Genomic DNA, 21,816 nt, shown 5'->3' on the forward strand with positions numbered 1-21,816 from the left:
TTGTATAAAAAAAGGCTAAAAAAACCCAAATAACTATATTTGACAAGTTTTTTTCATTCCACTTATACACAAAGTTTACTTAAAATGTAAATACTTAATAGAAAAATTCAAAACCTATAAATATTTAAAAGATTTATTTGTATTGAATGAATAATACATGAGTTATATCAATTTTAGTAATCAGTGTGCCTTTTTAAGTGATCCTGAAAAATTAATTCTGTCTGGAATGGGTTAATAACACTTAAATCTGAAATTTAATAAATCTTTTTTTTATTTGTCACGAGAAAGGACTAAAATTTATGCAATGTTGTCAAAATGTCTTATCATATCTTCGGAACATACGCTTTAACTAAATATCTTAACAAATAACAGGTTTTATTTTTAGAATGGGCCACTTCCACTAATGCCTTGTTTCCGTATATTGCAGAAACAAGGATATCCATATTAGTAGGTACTCAAAATAATAAATGAATCTCCGAAAAGAAAAATCTATAATACTGTAATTACTATTACGACTATAAATACTAATAGACATTAACTTTTTTTAGTTTCTTAAATACAGCTGCGTAACGTCGACCCCGTTTGCATAAATTATATGCTAATCGGGATATATATCTTTTTATGGTTGATAAAGATTGTATGTATCTATAACCTATCTGTGCATGTTTGACAAAAGTAACATGCCTGTTTGTAGACAAAAAAAAAAGATTTCCACTGAGCATTTTTTTCTGAAATGTTGTGCCCACAGTAGCGCATCAGTTTACTGTTGAAATACTGTAATAATTCCAGTATTTTTTAAACCTTTTCCAATATGTCAAAAACTCATTAGTTTACCAAGGCGATAAAAATGTTAATTCTGCACTTAAACTGCTTTGTAAATATAAACAGAATGTCAAGGATCTATGTATAAATGTTTTTTTAGCTGCATGCAAAGCGTTGTGTGCCATAACCTATGAAAACATTGCTCCTTTAAAAACCCACACCACAATGCCATAGGAAGTCATATAATTCAGAATGATTCCCTCATATTCAGATGCTGTATTCTGCGAACACGTATTTTTTATGAATATAATTGGCAACAGCAATAGTGGTAAAATCATCTAGCCCGGGTCAACAGAGAGAGATTCTAAGTTGAATCGAATGGGTGAAGATTTCAGTTGACGGGTGCGCTGTTATGATGCGGGGGTCCACCTCTGCGTTTACGATAGCCCCCTCCGCGCCCTCCTCGCATGTATCTTTCGTAATTTCGCTCCTGCTTCAGCCACTGTTGATAGCGATACCACCATTCTTCCCACTTGACATAGTCCGATAGAGATAGCCCTGTAATATAGCATGTTTATGATTTTTTTAAACAAGTCTACTACTTATTTGAAGTGTTTTGAGATTGTCTGTTTCGTTGCCAGTTAAGGTTAACCTTCAAATGTACTTAACACATAAGAAGCACCTTTTAAAATTGTGCTGAGCACCCAAGAAGAATTTTACACCTCCCTAATTGTGAATGAGATGCACCCAATGACATTATTAATGGACAACGCACTCAGTACAGTAGCTAGCAAGTAAATTCGCACATGTATAGGTAAGACGCCACGTGACAAAATTTCTCAATTTCCATTATGCGATATCATGCATCAGGAATTTATAGCAATATCACCTTTATTGTTAGAACAGTGTTTCTAGTGTCAATGTACATTTGAGGGAACAATATTGATATTAAAATATGAATTATGCCATTCGGCAGACCCGACAAAAAAGTGATTGTCATTTTTTTTCCAGATGCTTTGTCCATATTAATGTCATTAAATGCACCATGCAGGATTCATATTTTGATTTACATAATTCTTTTTCACCTCATGGAAACCAGCCGACTTGAGATACTTTATATACAATTTAGTATTCGATATACAAAAATAAAGTCGGTGGTCAAATGTCAATGGGTTAAGAACTGAGAGTCAATCTAGTTAGCTCAATGTGTCACATAATATTAGTGTTACAATGTAACATGTAACAAATAAATGTAAACATAATTAAATAAATGATCACCTCTGAGATAGCCTCTCTTCTTATAATAGTCATAACGGACTCTAACATCGTCCCAAGAAGGTAGTCCGACCGGAGCAGCTGTGAGGAGTTCATCCGGGTAGTGACCTTCGGGGGCTGGAGAATGCCTGTTGAAAATGAAATCATACTCATAGATGTTGAACATGAAAATATACTGTCGAGTACCAAAAAAGTTTGATGCTAAAAATGAAGTCATGATTTTTTTAATAGGGGAAAGTATACTCACGCATATCGCAGAGGAGGCTCATCAAATCCGGTACCCATGTCAATGTCATGCTGCGAGGGAACCGTTTCCTGAATTCTGACAGTAAGAGCGCCCCCGCCTCCATCACCGGCGGCTCCCCGAGTTATGCGCATGTTTTCCATTCCGTTGCTACGATCCGCCGACCACTGCGCCATCTTTCCAAAACGTTCGGACAGAGTCAGCCTGCAACGTATTATTATACACTTTCAAAAATAATGTATTTAAAGTTATCATTGGACTTCGGCTTTCATATCATTCTATGGAACTATTTTACACATGTACCATATTTCAACAATACATAAGACTTTCAGAGATTCAGATTCGGTTGTTATTGGATATGATCATTATGCAGATGATATTGATCGAAATATCCCTATTTGTCATCGTTTTTTTATTGAAATTTCATTGTTTGTTATTGGTATCTAAAAATAAGGGTGAGTCTTATCTTATAATTGATAAAATTTCTCAGAATTGGGCTTATTTAGTTAACTCATTTACTACAAGGAAAATTTAAAAGTAATGCATTTCTTGGTGAGTGCAGTTGAATAAGTGACCATGTATAGGAAGCACTGTTCACCTGTTATCGGGTTGATGTTGGGGCAGCAGGCTGTCTTCCTCACTGCTTGAGTCATATTCGCCACTGGAATCGTTGGCGAGAGCTGCTGCAATTGTCTCCGGACTGACGGCTTCTCCCTGTGGAACTGGCGGGCCTTTGCGTGCCGCGTCCGACTTTGATTTCTTTGGACGCTCGCCCTCTTTCTTTATTCGGATCTTTAACTGATCAATGAGAAAAGGACAATATACAGTTTAATTGGCTTGTCATATAGCTCACAGAACTTTATACTATGTCATGGGTCAATAGAGACTAATGTAGGATTTATTTTTTATAGAGTTAGAATTCATTTTAAAAGATCAAACATTGCAATAATATGGTTTCGGAGTATTCATTGATTTAAACAGATAGTTTTACCCTGCTAGCGCATCTATTCTATACACAAGATTTTTCAAAAAATTCTCGGCCGCTACGGCAGCTATCTAGGGTAGGTTTGTATCGAAATATTAGCATGTATTGTAACAATTACAATAAATTAGTTGTAATTGTTACAATAAGTTCTATGTTTTAACAGCATCTCTTTTGGCTGTGGTACTTAAGTGAGTGAGATAGACTGTTTAGACGGCTAACTTATTGTAATTGTTACAATAAGTGTTAATACTTTGATACAAACCTACCCTAGATAGCTGCTGTAGCGGCTGAAAGCATTCTTGTGTATAGAATTGACGCGCAGGAGCTAAAAGTTTTGTTTGGTATTCTTGTCTATAAAAATTATTGATCGACTTCAAGCTTCAAAATTCTAATAGTAGAGGTAATTGATAATGCAACACTGAGAAGTAGGTCATCATTTTTTACCTTGTGTGGAGGTTTTTCCTTCTGTACGATTGGTGCTGGCGAAGGAGTAGGATCCACTTTGTTAACATCCGGAGGACGTCTTCCTTTGTGGACACCTGTCAATTGGGTGCGCTGCCATTCTAGGACCTGATTGATACACAAAGGATTAACTGAATAATTTTCATAGCACGATCAATTCACACACACTTATCATATGGGATTGATATTATATCCAACTTTAAAATAACCGTAACATGTGAATGGTCAATACCTTTTCATCGCGAGATCTCTTCTTGGCTCCCTCGTTGGGATCCCTCGAATTCGAACTGGAAGGGGCAGCAACACCAGGAGTTGGGGGCTTTGGTTTCTTGGTTGTGTATACGTTGATACGAGGTGGACCTACTAAATACGTAGAAAGAAATGAGTACTCATTTTTCTATATTAGTATGTAAAGGTGTGAAAGAAAAAACTTCCTCTATGAGTGTGGAGACTTTATATAATATGAAAGTGATGCTGAAGAGTTATTAAGGCTGATGATTATATTAGCTGTACGGCGCAAAGCCCACGGAAGGTAACGGCGCGCACCAAATTTTTACAAGTGCTACAACCACTCGACAAAAAAGCAATGTGTTCTAATGATGCCAGAGCAGACGGGTCGTTTAGTTTACGCCACTATAGGTTTGATATGCAGCGACATCACATAGGCCACTTCCCCATCTTTTTTGTTATTAGGACTATTGATCTGAATTATTCGCCAATAATTCCTTCGTGACATGATACACAAAAAATATACCATTGATCTATTTTTTCAAGATAACACACAATATTTCACTACTTAGATACATATAATCATAAACAGTGCACATGTGTTTGATTTTTGTGTGATTTGAGCAATGCCTCATAAACACTCCATGCCTGCTGTTATTGAAAATTGTTGATACATGTGCCATTAGAGTTAAATATTACCTGTGGAGGAAGATGCAGCAGTACGTCGCAAACTCAAGGTGGAAGGGCCGGCGTTGGCATTTCCTGAATTGAGAGGTTTGGTGAGGCGCCTGGCAGTGGAAGAAGCGTGTGCATTGTTGGCGGACTGAGGGTGCTGGTGGGCAGGGGCATGGGTGGAAGTGCTCTGTGTCGGGGGTCGGCTTGGTGCCGGTGCTGGAGGCACAGCTCGGCCCGAAGAGCGCGGCACAGAGAATGATCGCGACCTGACAACAAATACATATATATATTATATTCCAATAATCAAAGTACCGGGAACGTGTAAATTTGATTTTGTATGTCCCGTTTTATATATTTGATTTGAAAGATTGAAGTAGACTAACGATGAAATGAGAAATCTTTTAATAAATCCTACACATTATACATTTTGGACAGCATAAAGTTATGATGCAGATGGGTGTTTTGTATATAATTTCTTGTTCAGTAATGTCACTAACCCATTGATTTATTCTGTAATAATAAATTGTCAACATTCAATGATATAATTGAGCATTTTCATAATATCCATAATACATGATTCTGTCAGAAAAAAATTATAAAATCGGTAGAAAGGTGATGTAGGAAAATCTATGTCTCTAAAGTGGTACTAGAATGACTATGTAAGTTTCGAAAACAATGGCCAATTGTTAAATAGATATAAACAGAATATTTTGAATTGATTATTTACAAATGATGAACTAAATGAAAAATCAAGTGACACAAATAACTGTTCCTACCTTGATCTATTCTGTGACTGCTTGGGCTGCTTGAGCGAACAAACCGAACAGGAGTCGTCAGAGCAACTGCTCAGAGATGACGCTGACGGAGATCTCCCACCACCCTGTCAATCCGTAAAACATAATATATAGTGGAAATGCTACGCAAATGGTTTTTGAATGGAAGTTGGTGGGGCTAATGTGTTTATTGTCTATGGTTGCTGTTGTATCACCTTGTCCCGCCCACTCTTTCTTGTTTCCCATCTAAATAATTGCCATGTAACAATAATATTTTCTATAATATACCCAAATGTTCATGTTACGCTGCAGTTGGTTATCAAATGATTACACATGGACAATAAAATCAAAGATGCTGAGTGATAAATATACAGGTACTATGCATACGTTATTAGAATTTGTTTTCAGTCATTCAGTGGTGAAGACTCCTTTATTAGGCAATTATTAAGAGCATAAGATATCTTAATAAAAACAACTCTTAATTAAGCACCCATACAAATTTGTTGTCCAAAACTCAATCTTCCTCCGGGTCTCCTGAAGAGTAGTGATTTTAGACTTATTGTCCATTTTCATTTGCACAAAGAAAAATGAAAAATTGCTATAAAGGTCACTACAGAAAATCTATATTCATGTGTTTAAATGATTTTGTAAAAACACATGTTATACAGTTGAAATGAAATGAATCTGTAAATAATGTGTCCATTTTAACCCTTTCTAAGCGTTACGAATCCCGACTTAGTACAACAGTGCGTGTTGTTATTTCAAGCATCAATAAATCGTAATAAATGTCAGTCAAACATACACAAATAGAGTAGTAAAAAATCGGAGTCAAGTTCAAAAATGATTGACAGAACCTAATATTATATGTGACTCTAAAAATAAACATTCGTCGCCTAAAACTGATAAGTAAAGGCCGGATCTTTCGAGTCTTTAACCGTCAACCCATAAAAAAACACATTAAAATGGTGGACGAATCCAATATCCTAAGGAGACTTTTGTCCAAATGATTCTTAGTATGGATTTCTACAATTAGTCAGTTGTTTTTTCTGGCAGCTCAGGTGCGATGATAATTATTGTAATTAAAATAATCGTCTTGCCAATATTATAATGCGAAGTGTGGCCACTTCAAACGAATTCAAATTCGCAAATCGCAATTAAAAAGATCGCATTACAAAATTGATGGTTTGTTTTATTGCAGGTAAGTAATGGTAAACCATTTTTATAAACTGCGTGTAGAATATGTTTTTCATAATTAAATATCGAATAGCTTTTGCGTACCTACCATTAATATAAATACAAATATTGAAAGATTTTGTCCGCTGACCCGTTTTATGTTCTAAATGTATCATATTGATACCTATTAGTATTACCAAGTGACAATACCGATATCGCAAAAGTACCTACATATCTTTTATTTTGTTAACTGTTAATTCATGGTGGAACTGCATTGTATAATTGTTTAATTTAATAAAACGCATTTTTTTGTGGTACTTGTACCACTTTTAATCAATAAATTAGGACCGGTTTCGTCCGCCTCAGAGGGAAATGAGTTCAGCCTTTATGCCTTCAGTTGAAAATGTCCCTCTGAGGCGGACGAAACCGGTCCTAATTTATTGATTAAAAATGGAATAAGTACTACAAAAAAAAATGGAGCCATTGTCGAAAACTACCCAATCAAGACTAGTAACTGGACAAAATCTGACATTCGAATGAAATTTTCAAAATGGCGTCCTATGGTAATTCGTAGTTCCATTTTGGCAATTCTACAGGTAAGTTTGTAGGTGTGTAATGTTAAAAAAAGTCCCGCCATCCCATTTAATTCATTGTACGCTAAAGGCGCGCCGATTAGGTGGCCATTCGACATAATTAGCATTATATTTAAATGTTATTAAAAAGTAATTATCTGATATATGATTATATTATGTATTTGATTTAAATACTTACATATTATAAAGTGTAAAGAACTATTCATCACATAAAACGACTAGTACCTAGAATCTAGATACATATTTCATTAAAACACTTTATATGTACTTTCGTACTTTTTCCACATTTATTCCATAATGTTGATATTCAACCGATTTTATCCTAATGGACATTTTCAATTGAATAACAGTACAAAATATAGGTAGGTACATATTATTGCATAAAAAGTCAATTAAGTATAGAGGACGTGGGAGTCGATTGTTTACTTGAACTAACTTGTTGGTGAAATTTGTCCTTATTTATTAAATGACTGATTTATATACATTAAGAAATAGCGTAACTTCAAAACTGTGAAAAATTTGCTGTGTTTAAAATTCCACATAGGTGTATGTATCAAAAAAGGTTCCCGACCAATGACAAAAACTTGAAGACGATTTTATTGCTTTTGTCGCATGATACGTACAAGAAGTCCACAACTTAAAAATGAATTATTTTCCATACGATAGTATGTATCATCATCAGCTGTAGTATATACCAATATTGTATATAAATTTATGTTTACATTTTAGATATAATAGTGCAACCATCTATAATACCGTGGATTTACAAGAATAAAATTACAAAGCAAAGGATAATCTTTGCAATGTGCTTTTAAAACAATATGAACGGCAGGTTTACATAGGTCGTAAGTGCATTTGCTAGTCACGCAGCCTTCGCTATCGAGGCTTGATAATTATATATTATATACTTAAACAATATTATATATGTGACATATTATAATATTTAGGAATATTATATTTCATCGATTGTTGTTATTTTTAAGTTAATAAGTCAAAAGAATAATATCAACTAAGATTTAATAACAATAAACAAAAATGCAAAATGTACAAAGTGTTTAAAAGTACCTTATATACCTTCTAGAGGAAAGTGGTATAATGGTCTCTATATCTAACGGGTACGAGTGGCAAAAATATTAATCAATAAATTCTAATTGATTTATGTTTTGTACTAGGTATTCTATTAGTCATTATTTACGACCGGGTTATGCCTTCTGGCTTCTTCGTGCACTATGCGCATCACCGATCGTAAATGCACATTGACATAATAAAAGATTGTTAAAACCTTCTTACCTATTAGTAAAGGATCAAGTAAAAAACAAATTTTGATTATCTGAAGTGTTTGTGAAAAGCCGTAATGAATATATTACATACTATTAATACATTCAATAGGTAAGCCCGTTAAAACGTCATTTCCCGTAAACAATGGAACCAGCTAATGTGAAATATCACGAAATATACCTACTCACTAAATAAAAACAAATAAACAATTTTAAGCTATAATCCATAATCGTCAAAACTGAAGTGATCTCGGATTTTAAGAAAATACGTAGATCAGTTAACAAACGCGCAGGTTAAGTTTTTTTTGTTTTTTCTACCATATTACTATAACATCAAATTATAGTTTCATGTGTGAACTCCCAGATTGGATAAAGCAATGGACTATTAGAACCAAGGTCAACTTGTTAAGGCAAATGGTAGGCACTGCAACTGTGTTATACCTATTTATATCTAATATTTTCTTGATAAAATAATTTATTATCAATGGTATTAGGTACTATATATACACAATGTATCAATGTCGACTAATTATGATTGTATCATTTTGATAACTTCCGAAATAAATAATTATATCGGGTTTATATATTTCATTGAAATAATACTATGATATATAATTTATAGTATTAGGGAGTAGCAATTAACAGAAAACGCATGTACTTACATATTTTGCATGATGAATATAAAGTGTTTGAAAATGGCCTATAAAAATGTCAAAAAAAACATTACAACATCAGTACCTACCTATATATTAAAATTGAATATCTCAATATGTCCAACCACTAGCTTGAAACACAAAAGTACGATTTGAAGTATCTTTCGTACGAAACTTTTTCTAAAGGGTTTCATTAACCACGTAGGTCCGATATTCCCCATTTTACCTATCCATAAATCCATATAATATAATAATATGTTTTCATATTATATATTTTCGTAGTATCAACATAATATACGAAATCATTCAGATTTGGTACGATTTTAATAATACACTAGCTGTCAGGTCCTTCTCATTATGGCAGCAAGTGTGATTTGTTATTTGATAGTGAAAATAAAAGTAGTTTAGTAGAAATTTTAAACTTTGATTTCAATAATAGGTATATAAAAAGTGGAATATTATTAAATATTATAGATATTACTATTAACAACTAATTCTTCCACTCTATACGTAAGCGCTTCATTAATTTCTCTAAATAGTATAGTATATCTACTAATGGCAGCGTTTCTATATAATTAAGTATCGATAAAGTCTCTTGCACATATTATCAATATCATTTATTTCATATTTCATTGTACCTACTACATCGTACAACTTATTTTTCTGAAAAACATAGGTTCCATAAATTATTAACGCATTTTTTAATTAAAAAATGTTGTAATATTCGAGTCCGTCCCAAAAAAAAAAGGACTCCAGATGTCCGGTGTCTACTGATAAGAAATCACGAACAAGATTTCTTCATTGAAAAAATGCCGGCTTACTCGAGCGGCGCCATGACACTTACGAAATGGTGCTGGACTAATGCATCGATGACAGATTAACAAGTGTAAGAACAGTTCAGTATTATAGTCTACGGCTACGATTTCGACAAATATGTCATACACATAATGAATAATAATATGGTTTATGACTTTTATGAGCATTTTTGTTGAGTGTGTTAAAAAAATATCAGTCATAAATAGCTCATTTTTATAGCATCCAGGACATCTCAAACTGTGTAACTTTTATTTGAACTCCCATACACATTGCAGCACTGCAGGTCGAGTATAAATAAATCATCCTTGAGAACTACTGGCTATTTGAGAGTAATGTACTTACCACCAGTGCCTGGTTTGTACCTACCATTGACCCCGAACTGAATGGAATCGAATGACACATAGTTTATAACAAAACGGTTTATTTTTCGAATACCTATTAGGCTATTACAATTCGTAAAATATTAAATTTCAAACACTTTTTGCACTTCTAAATGCTTTATAGTCACCACAATTTTATTTTCAAGTTCATTTGTTTTTTTTTTATTATATTACTTCAATAACCTGTGGGTCTATTCTATACTTATCGAACACTAAAGTGATAAATAGTATCAAACTTAGGGTAGGTTTGTATCAAAATATTAGCACTTATTGTAACAATTACACGAAGTTGGTTTTTATTGTTGCAATAAGTGCGATATTTCAACAGCAGCAAGATAGGTGCACTTATTGCAACAATAAAAACCAACTTCGTGTAATTGTTACAATAAGTGCTAACATTTTGATACAAACCTACCCTAAGTATGATAATATTTATTACTTTATCACTTTAGCGGTCGATAAGTATAGAATAGACCCACTGGTACTAGAATAGGTAATCTCTTATTTTATTATAATGACATGATAGTAAGTAACTTGAGTTATTTTCGACTATAAATATAAGAAGAATTCTCCATAAAAAAAAATAGTAGTCATGAATCAAACCAAAAATAATTCTCAAGTGTCTGTCTCACACCAGCAGACGATGATTTGCCGCGCAGTGTATAAAAATTCAGTAGCGCGGGACCTGGTGTTAGCGTAATACGACAATTTCCGCATTTATGCGGGAACGGGCATCTGATTGTTCGTGTCTTTTCTTTATAAATGGCTGATAACTAGGGTAAATAAATAATTTTTGTCTGTTTCACCTAATTCTATAACCAGAAAATAGTATTTAAAAATGTTAATCAATGATAAACAAAGAGACATATTGAATCGCGGACTCCTATGTATATTTAAATGACACCTTGTTCAAATTATTTTCCGAAACTATTTACTCGCGGATAATATAATAGCAGATAGGCGAATGAATGCAATCTCCAAAAGCATTCCTTTTGTAAAAATATTTTGTAAATTCACTTTGATCAATGTAAATTTCGAATATTCTATTTAACAGTTTACGCACCAAATAGTTTTTCAATCATTAAAAAACAATATAACTTATTATATCGCAAACTCGTATCGTTACAAACACGTCAGTCAAATGTCTTCGACGCACATGCACTAAGAAGCGATAAGACACTATATACGCGGCAAATTTGAATTGGCCCGATGACTGATATTTTTTTATTCAAGACACGCTCCCGAAAAATATTTATTTAAATTAGATAGAACAAAAGTTTAGGCTATCCATTGACAGATGTCAAGAGAAGGATGATTTCTGAATAAATTAAATCAATGTTCGAATTATTCGCGCCTGGCCGAAAGGAGTACTAGGCAAACGAAAATCGAAATGACTATAGTCAGCTGACGCGCGGATGACTCGCGCGTATAGGCTGACTAAAGTCAGTTGCCGCGTTAGAAAGGTTAAGATCAAGACTTTGTTTATAAGAGATCCTTATTAGGAATCCAGTTAATTTAAATTGTGAATAATGGCTTTATACAAACTAATAAAAAAAAAGGAAATGGCCTCACCCTTCGAGGAGGCGGAGATGGTGGCCTGCCTCTAGGGAGGGGAGCGCGATTGGTTCTCGCATCTCTGTCTCTGTCTCTTTCCCTGTCCCTGACATCTCTCGTATCCCTAGAATCCCTCGTATCTCTGGGATTGTCTCTGACATCCCTCCCGTCTCTCTCTCTGTCGCGGTTGTCTCTTGATGATGTCACAACAGCTTGAGATTGCGATGACGTTTCCGCCCGGGACCGGTAGGTGGATGCAGGGGCGCCTGCTCACATTTAATTAAAAAGCATATAATCTCACAAATACAATCAATATTGTCCCTGTTTTTCCAAAGCGTGAAGCAATTCTTAGTGAAACTGATATTTCTTGATTTTTTTATATATATCTATTTAAAATACCTGACGAAATGCTAAATGCATAACAAATATATTTCACGATTTAATTAGTAATAGCAAATAACATTTTAATGAAAGATTTTTATTACGGCATTGTTATTTTCATGATTGAAAAATCTTCAGGACAAAGTCGTTTTTTGTTCTCCTGAAAAGTTGTTTGAAAGGCATATTACGCTATGGAGAAGCACACAATTTTAACAAATCCCATAACTAAATTTTCTATACCACTGTCGTCTTTTACAAAGAAAAATTCATGAATTGAATCAGGGCTTCGAACCGGAACCGAACGCCGAATGAAAAATATTGGTTTTTTCAGTTCGGTATGTGTTCAAACAGGCGCATTAACATGTAACTCCCTACTTCAGTGGCGCTATTCTTAACAGTTAGCACATGTAGCTCTTTTTGGATGTTAACTGATATGTTAGAATAGCCTTGCAGTTGTCATGACGCATCTCGACATAATTTTTACAATGTATATATTATTTTAAAAATGTATGGCTACGGCCATGCGGTGCAGCATAACCATTGATTTCGGAGCGTGGCGCCGGCCTATCACAAGTACCACTAAAAGTTCTAAATTATGGTAGAAAATAAAGTTTTAATACAAATAAAAACACTTAAAAATTAATCACTCGGAGCTGAACTGAAAACTGGAACCAAACTGATATATACTTCTTTTTTTTTACTTGAACCGGAATAAAAAAAATAACGGTTCAAAGCTCTGAATTGCATTCACAAATTTATTGGTGAATATGAGTTGGAAAGTGAGTATCATAAATAACTGTGTTTTATTAAAAATTATCAACATAATATATGACGATAATGAAAGTTATGTACCATTGTCCCTTCCTGATGATCTATATGGAGTAGTTGTGGAAACCAATGGCGGAGATCTCCTTCTCGGTGATCGAGGACTCAACGAGCCCGATCTGTCGGCGCCATCCTCTAAATACATCTGTTTGTAGCCCGTGTGACGCCATCTTTTATCAAATTGAAATAAAAGGATAAATCTTCATCCAGAACCTTTGATTTAAAGATTGTCCATTAAATAAAAATCAAACTAGAACACTTACGCAGATTATAAATCAACTGCAGAAGGGAAAAATGGCGTAAACCCTCAGTTTTTTCAAAATAGGTTTTATTGTATAATAACGTACACAACTAAATACACGTTGTGTCCGAAGGACGTAAGCTACAAAGTGACATGGGGAAAACGACTTAAACATCATTTTTGTTGTTTTTTTTAAATTAGCTCGATAATTAATTATTAAGGATAATTAAGGATATAAAAACCAAATTATTAATTATCATGCACTTCAAGGTTTTGTCTATTTTGTATATATGTGTGGATTACGCCCATTTTCCTTTCCACAGTCAAGTATTGATATATTCAGAAAAAGTGTTGTGGCCGCTATTATGGTTTCAAAAATCAATCGTTTTGTCAATTTTACATCCATTTTTAGAATGACCATAAAAAAGTTTATTTTTGTTATCTTATGCTTATTCTGACTATGGCCTGTAACACCTCGTCGCTATAGGATTGGTTTGTCGAATATCCGCTTTTGTTGAAATCGACCTTTCAATGCAAAATGATTTTTTGTATCTAAATGGACCAGAACCATCGTTTTCTTTAATTTGCTTTGTAATGAAAACAGCATTCATTTGCTGTAAAAACAATAATTCAAATACCTCCATGTATTTAAATATAGGATAATGAAATTTGATTTTGTCTCCTGAACATTTGACATTTGATCTATTCGACAAACCAATCCTACAGCGACGACCTGTCAATATAAAATAACAACTCTAATATCATTGGAAAAAAAACATTATGCTTAATGGGAGTTCTACCACATAAATGTCAATCCAATTAATAACTATCAGGAACTGTTATTATTAATTGAGATGAATCATTATTATTCTGTAGTTTATTCTTTGATTTTTCTTAATATCAAAATTTCATTTAAAAAAGGGTAAGTACTTACTAACAGCATTATGAATAGTTTACCATTGATATACACTGTCGTTAACATTAAATTGGGTTATTTTTAATATTGGAGGAAAATTATAAGAAAATTTAAATAAACAGTAGGGATTTAGAGTCATTTACTTTGGAAGGTATAATAGCATTGATACCATTGAGGTTTCGATAGGAGTATTAACCGTCCACTAGTTTTTGAACATGAACATGGACCCACCTATTGGGGTCTTTCTCTTCGACTTCCAACAGTTTTCTGTCCCACGATCCCGGTGACGACGCCCTCGCCCTTTTCATGACATTGTCAATTTCCTTGCGACGACCAGCTGCCAATGATGGGTCTACGAATAATGAGACACATTCATAACCATTATATTATATCGAAAGAAAATAATTCACAGTAGAAATAAATGATACATAATAATTGTGTCGAAATGATCAGTCTAGAGCAGTGTCTGCCAAACTGTGTGCCGCAAGAAGTCTCAGGTGTGCCGCGAAGGACGAAACTTTAAAACTGTTCATTTTAAATAGTGCCTATTCATTTAAATTTTTTTCAATTTTAAATAAATTCAACATCTACATATTCAAATAAAGATTTGTCACGTTCGTACATAGTGGTCGACACAGGGATGCTGGTATATACGAAGCGTAGTGAGTGTGAGTTAAAAACTCAGCTTGATTGCTTCCCAGGTGTAGACCAGTGGTTCTCATGTGTGGCCCTGGTGGAGGATTTTGCTGCAGCCACCAGCGCTTTACAGAATAATATTTCAAAAATTTATTTATAAAATTATGAAATTGTTTGAATACACATGACTTGTCTTAAATTTCTTTCCACGCTCAAATGATCCACAATGTGTTCTTGTAATGAGATCATGTGTGAAAATAGTCCGTTTCTGACTTAATGAAATTTCTGCTGGTATACAATTTCACGCATTTGTTTAAACGTGGGACCAAATAAGGAAAGAGTTACCACAGTTTAAAAAATTTGGTCGAAGTTATATGTTGACCAAGAATCAAGGCAATTCAAAGAATTGGCAAAAATTATTTTATTAATATTGTCGATTTTTCCAACTACTGTATACTGTGAAAGATCATTCAGTGTAATGCACATCATAAAAAACAAATATCGAAGCCAGTGGACAGATGTAAACTTAGAAGCAGACATGCGGCTCACTAAAAAAGGTAGTATTGAGGAATTTCCATTTGCATTATTTTTAAATAAATACATAGATATGTACTAAAATGTTCAAATGTCTTATAAAATGGACTTGTTTATAAATAAATTGATCCATTTTTTAGTAAATAAAATTTAGCTTTCTTTTCCACAACAAAAGTGAAATTTGATGCGGCCACCAGACGTTTCCATAGAACTGTCAATGTCACTTGTGCGGCCACAGTTCAATTTCACGTGAGAACCACTGCTCTAGAGTCCAGTGTCTGCCAAACTTTTTTACTTCACGGCACACTGGTGAATGGGATTTGTTCCACGGCACACCAAATAAAAATGCCTTGACAAGGGAAATGTACCGTATTAATATGAATAATGGAGATCATTGTGTAGGTAACAAGTTTTGTGCACGTGAAATTTAACTGTGGCCGAACAATAGACATTGACAGTTCTATGGTCTGGTGGCCGCACCAAATTTCACTTTAGCTGTGATTGAAAAAATTAAAGCTAAATTTTATTTACCAAAATAATGGATTAATTTATTTATAGACAAGTCCATTTAATAAAAGACATTTGAACATTTTAGTACATATGTATTTATTTAAAAAGAATGAAAATGGAATACTCCTTTTTTCCAATGCGAGCCGCATGGCTGCTTCTAAGTTACATCTGTCAACTAGCTTCTATATTTGTTTTTTATGATGTGCATTACACTGAATGATCTTTCACAGTATATTTATTTATTCACAGTAGGAAAAATTGACAATACTAATAAAGCAATAAAATTGTTGGCAATTCTTTGAATTGACTTGATTCTTGGTCAACGTATAATTTTGAGCAAAAATTTTCAACCGTAGTATTATTAACATGGTTTTTAAGTACTTGGTCATGACTCATTTTCAATTACGCATATGTAACGTTAGCCCAGCTAATTAAACTAAATACTGAAAATGATGCTGGTGGCCGCAACAAAATCCTCTGGTCGCCGCATGCATTTGTTTTATGTATGTCATGTTTTTACGTGACAATTTATTGTAAATTTATGAAAAGAGATCAAAGAGAGAAAGAGAAAGTTTCAAACATTTGCCAGATTAACATACCTACACAAAAATATTTTTTTTATAATTAGCAATACATATGCTCCAGTCAAATCATTACTAAGGTGACGACTTACTTTAATTTCATGTGATTCATCCGCGAAAATAGTTGTCCACAAACATAATATATGTTATGAAAACATAATATATGTTATGGCAAACAAAACAACGGTTGCTAATTTTTCCATTGAATTCAATGCATGAGTGTCATTAATTTAAAATTAAAAGTACATTATCCATTCATAGAGATGTTGCTAAAAGTATATTGAAAAAATATTATTGTGATAATTTGTTCAGTTGCCAAATGAAGGTAAAAAATTCAATAGATTTTTAGATAAATCCATATTTAAATTCTATAATTATTACTAAGGTTTTGCATACAAAATTTATGTGTCAAACAAAAATGGTCCGCATGTCACCAAGTGTATTATAGGTTATGTTACACGTTGATCACTAACTTCGTTTTAGTTTGTCACTGAAAGATTTCTTTCATCAAAACAAATACCAGTACATGTCGGTTATGGGGAAGCCAGGCGGGAACCGTGCTAATTGTCATAGCCGATTTTGGCAAAATTCATGAATTCAAGAATGAAAACCTAACCTAAACTACCCCAACCTAACAAATAATCCAGTAGATCGGCTATTTTCAAAATATGTTTGCCGTTGGTTTCCCCATAACCGAACCGACTTGTACCCAAATACCTAGTTAAAAAGTTTTTTTCAAATGTTCAAAGAGATTTTTGTTCAGGAATCGTAATATTTTAATAAGGACCTATTTAAAATTGGCAATGTAATAAAATCCTCACTGCGAATCCGCAGCAATGACAGTACCAAACATCTGCGGCATTTTATGGCGAGCAAGAAGGTCTTTTCTCATCCAGAATTACAGACAAATAATTGTGGAATCACGCACACTCTAGTGCACGCCAACCAAGGTCTTGGGAAGTTGCTCCTGGGACACTTTCAACACAACTTTGAAGGGCGCCTAACATTCATTACGCCACGGTATACGCCTGTATAACGGGTGTGGAAACGTGGCGGGTGGTGGAGGGGAAAGCAAATACCAAACATTCACTGTAACGCTGTTTCAATTTCTTCCTTATGATTCCCCGAGTCTGCCCTTTCACAGGGCAAGGCCAACAGCGCCGGCGTCATACCCGTGTATGTTGTGCAACTTTTCATATGATACTGTTTTAATAAACAATTGTGCCATGTCTTTTAAATTAATTAATTTAAAAATTAAACACATTTCATAGTTAAATTATACTGAATAATCCCACCTACATAAAAAAACTTTTTTAAAGAATGTTTTTTATAGTCTTCGAATAATAGAGGTTTGCATCATACATCTACCCTCTTGGTCTAATGCGTAAGGCACTGGCTTCTCCATCCACTGGTTCCGGGTTCGATTCTCGGTCGGGCTACAGTACATGTTATGTTTAAGTTTACTCTTTATGATTTTTGAAGCCTGTGTATTTCTGTGATATTGCCAACATTAATTGTGGTCTACAGGTTTTGACAGTTTCTAAAAATGTATATTATGGGTATTTCTCGAATTATGGCAGAGGTAATTCCTACAAGAACATACATTACCGGTAAAAACAGCTAAATTTCATTACACATTTACGAGTAAAACAATATAATCAAATTATTGATATTTTGGTAAATTAAAAAATTTACTTTTTAATGTGATTTAGTATATAATTATATTGTGAAAATATTATTTGATTAACAATTCACACATCTATTGTAGACTCAAAGAGAGCTTTCTCTTCAGCAAATCTAAATCATGACACTTGAAATATCTATTTCAACTCCACTTCTGAACAAAATTAATATATAGGTACGTATTATGTGAGAATAATAATATTCACATTATTTACCAGCAATTTCTAGGTTAAGTTTCCTAAAAAATAATATTTTTTTATATAGGTATAAGTAATTAATTGTCTATTTTATTCGATTTTTAAGAAAGACTTTATAACTAAATGCAAACAAAACATCAAAAGTTTGCATTGAAATAAACGCTGTACCTAATCATCTGGTACCTACTATATTGTAGTAACATCTATCGATAAGCTTTTTTTTTTTAATCAAATTCAATCACTAAACATAAATTAGTGCACATGTTGTGACCATTTACAATTAAAATATTATTACGCAAGATGTCTGTCAATGAGATGAGTGTCAAATTCATCACACGGGCGACGGCTTGGTAAGTGGCATGGCGCTGATTGTGCGATAGACAATTTTAAACACAAAATTACTAAATTATAACTTAGAAACTTTATTCTTGCTCATGGAAAATAAATCAATCCAATAAATATTTATTCCAGCATGAAAATAGTAACAGAAAACTATAATACGACTCTATTTAGCCAACAAAAAATCAAGATTATCAAATTATATCGTGTATTTTTTACTGTTTGGATGATTGCATCACTGAATCACTTTGTGACTAATGTACAACCTTAAACCAATTTCATAGTTGTTTAAGATTAAGTTAAATCAAAAATATGTAATATGGAGGACATACAGACGCATTAAAATATACCAAACCTTCAAATTCACGAACAGCTTACCATACTTTCATGTAAGGAAGTCCCCTTAGATATCGACATTATGTTCACTACTTCGGAACAGGCAACAGTAGCCAGCTAATAAAAATTATACAGGACGACTAAGAAAATCAATTCTCACCGGTAATTCTTGCATGTGCAGGATTCCTGTCCATCCGAAGTCTTCCGGAGGCAATCTGCTCTGCTCTGCTCATAGCGGATGAGCTGCTGTTGCCCACTGCACGCCGAGACATTCTTCAATTAACTATAAAGAAGAAAAACAACCATTCAATAACTTTGCAACTTATGGCTGCATATTATGGATACAAAATCAGATGGCTTAAAGTCCATATAAATTTGGTTGAGCTGTTTTGTTAGGAATGTTGGATTTGGTCATTACTACATTTAAAACATTATCACTGCCTACCCGATTCTGAGACCCCTCCATATGAAATGGTCGTATTATTTCTAAGAATATTAGTCATCCTCTTCACTCTTATTCAAGGGATAGAAATAAAAATCAGAAAAATCATGTCACCCCATGCCATAGATTCTGAAAATTCAGTTGGGATTTTAACAATAATTAAATTATATTATGCCAGATCACTTTCCTTGGCGGCATACAATATTTCTGTACCTAAGCTAAAAGTCTAGAATGAATAATTCACATATCTTTAATACCAAGCAGCACTGGACATGTTTTCAGGTCTAAGGTACAGATTAGATGACCATAAGACCTGTTACACCTTCCAAACCAGATAGTTCCTGAAGGGTTTAGTAAATTCTGTACATTAATGTTGCTTTCTCTGAGCATGTAGTGTTCCGAGCCGGTCATGGCCTCCAAATAAAAGTGATTGCCAATCACTACTTTACAAGGTTCATTTATTTACTATGATTTTGGTATAAGTACCCACCTTTAGTTGATCGTTTAGTGACATATCCAGTCCAGCCGTAATGCACACTACGTTCGAAAATTTGAAGATCTCTGAACAAACTTTCTAAAAAGGATTGGTGGCTAGCCATTCATTCAACCCCCTACTTCATTATTGATTAACAAAATTATGTTTGCAATAAATGATTATTGAATTATTTAAATACTTATAAAAGTCCAGTCACCTTGTCTTTTCTGCTAAATCTCCAGCCAAGAATATTATGTTTAGGAAAATGTAGTTAACACAAAATTTTTAACACTATTTTTTTTAATAAATCCAGAGCTTTGGAGTATGGGGGAAAATCTTTCGAAATGAATTTTCCAGCTTTAACAGGTTCAATTAATTTCTTTCGTCGCTTTTGTGTTATTATGTATAATATTGATATTTTCTATCCAAGAAAAGACCTACTTCTTGTAGTGTATGTTATTGACATAATTAATAAATCAATACTCTCAATAGGGACATAGGTAATCGTAATTTACGTAAAAAGGGGTTGAATTTCCATGAAAGGTAGACCTAGCTCAGGTTTGCCAACCACACACAATACGAAGCTGTCAAATTCACCTACATACAAAGTAGGCCACGGATACAACATAATAATAATACAATAAAATTAAGATATGAATTTTTGACAGATGGGTGTAATGAAGACAGAACAATTTGTATAAAAACATGAAACTCACTCTCAGAAAAAAAAACCCTCACCTGGTAAAAATCAGCAATAGAAATTTGACTCAATCCAGAGGTATGTAAGAAAAGTAAGTGACTTCGTCGATCCAATGAACCGCCATATTGGGTACAAGGAAGACTCGATTCCACGGATATTTTACCGGGCGTCTGTCAACCAATGCCGATAGAATCCGTCGCGCAATCGAAAACGGCGGCATTTCGATCGGTTTTCAACAGATATTGACCGGCGGTCAGTGGTCATTTTTGCGGCGGTTTTCGAAATAGACATAGCGGCTGTCGCGGGACTGGCCAAAAATATGGCTACCGTCGGGACACCTACGCGACGACAATTTTTTATTGATTTTCTAGGATTCAGACAAGCCACGGTCCGGCGACAATATGTTGAATAATAACCACGGTCTCGTCTGTCTGCTGGGTGACCGACGACGATACTTACGCACGAATTGGCAGACGAGTCACTTCGGTTGTCGCCACCAAATATCATCGGCTAATACCCGCGGCGTCGATTATTGATTGGCGAAGGAAATGTATCGATTGTCCTTTAATCCCCGGCGTATAAAACGTCGATATATGCATAAACTGTATGCCTCCGAGTTGGCCGACGCGTTTTTATGAACGTAAATAGTTGGCGAATATGATCACAATATCAGTCTTTTCCGCGTTCTTGAGAATTCCGTAGCGATTGGATCACACCGTTGACATACATTCTACACTGTAAATATACACATCATAACATCATTACAAACCATATAACGAACCACCTTTCACTGTAAATCGCTTTTCTCTCGTCACTGCAACAGCCCGATTCACCACACGTCCATTTGCTATTTTCAGTATTTTCACTTTTTTTACTATCTTCCAGTGCTGCCAGTGTTGCCATATTTTGAAAGTGGAATTATAGTACAGAGCCTCAAAAATTATAGTATTTGGGGATAAAATATAGTACGCGTTGTCATCTGTTGAAAATGAAAATTTTCCCAATTTTTCATAGTCGGCTCGTTTTTATTAGGAGAAATATTTCGCCGCGGGCCGCATGTTCCCTATTTTTCATAGTCGGCTTGTTTTTTTTAGGAAAAATATTTCGCCGCGGGCCGCAGATTTCCAAATTTTCGAAGACCACTCGATTGCGAAATGGCAAATGCAAAAT

The 21,816-nt window shown here is 34.1% G+C and overlaps 1 protein-coding gene across 3 annotated transcripts; it reads right to left on the reverse strand.

The window, feature by feature from the left end:
- Positions 1–247: 247 nt before the first annotated feature.
- LOC147066994 (uncharacterized) lies at positions 248–21,516 on the reverse strand. Of its 3 annotated transcripts, none has more exons than XM_085954576.1 (13): positions 21,416–21,516; positions 19,190–19,312; positions 14,445–14,565; positions 13,084–13,226; positions 11,869–12,116; positions 5,408–5,511; positions 4,656–4,897; positions 3,961–4,091; positions 3,711–3,836; positions 2,880–3,079; positions 2,285–2,485; positions 2,041–2,165; positions 248–1,320 (listed from the first exon to the last, which is right to left on the reverse strand). In XM_085954576.1, exons 2-13 carry the CDS (start codon positions 19,299–19,301, stop codon positions 1,154–1,156), a joined length of 1,920 nt encoding a protein of 639 aa, XP_085810702.1. In that variant the 5' UTR covers positions 19,302–19,312; positions 21,416–21,516; the 3' UTR covers positions 248–1,153. The 3 variants fall into 3 exon arrangements, with proteins under 3 accessions (XP_085810702.1, XP_085810704.1, XP_085810703.1); XM_085954578.1 differs by having other exon boundaries at positions 250–1,320; positions 3,961–4,088; XM_085954577.1 differs by having other exon boundaries at positions 277–1,320; positions 20,685–21,516.
- Between the last annotated feature and the right edge of the window lie 300 nt (positions 21,517–21,816).

This window comes from Rhyacophila brunnea, unplaced genomic scaffold (assembly GCF_057557595.1).
Source record: "Rhyacophila brunnea isolate RB1 unplaced genomic scaffold, BYU_Rbru_1.0 scaffold_4, whole genome shotgun sequence".
Lineage (NCBI taxonomy): Eukaryota > Metazoa > Arthropoda > Insecta > Trichoptera > Rhyacophilidae > Rhyacophila > Rhyacophila brunnea.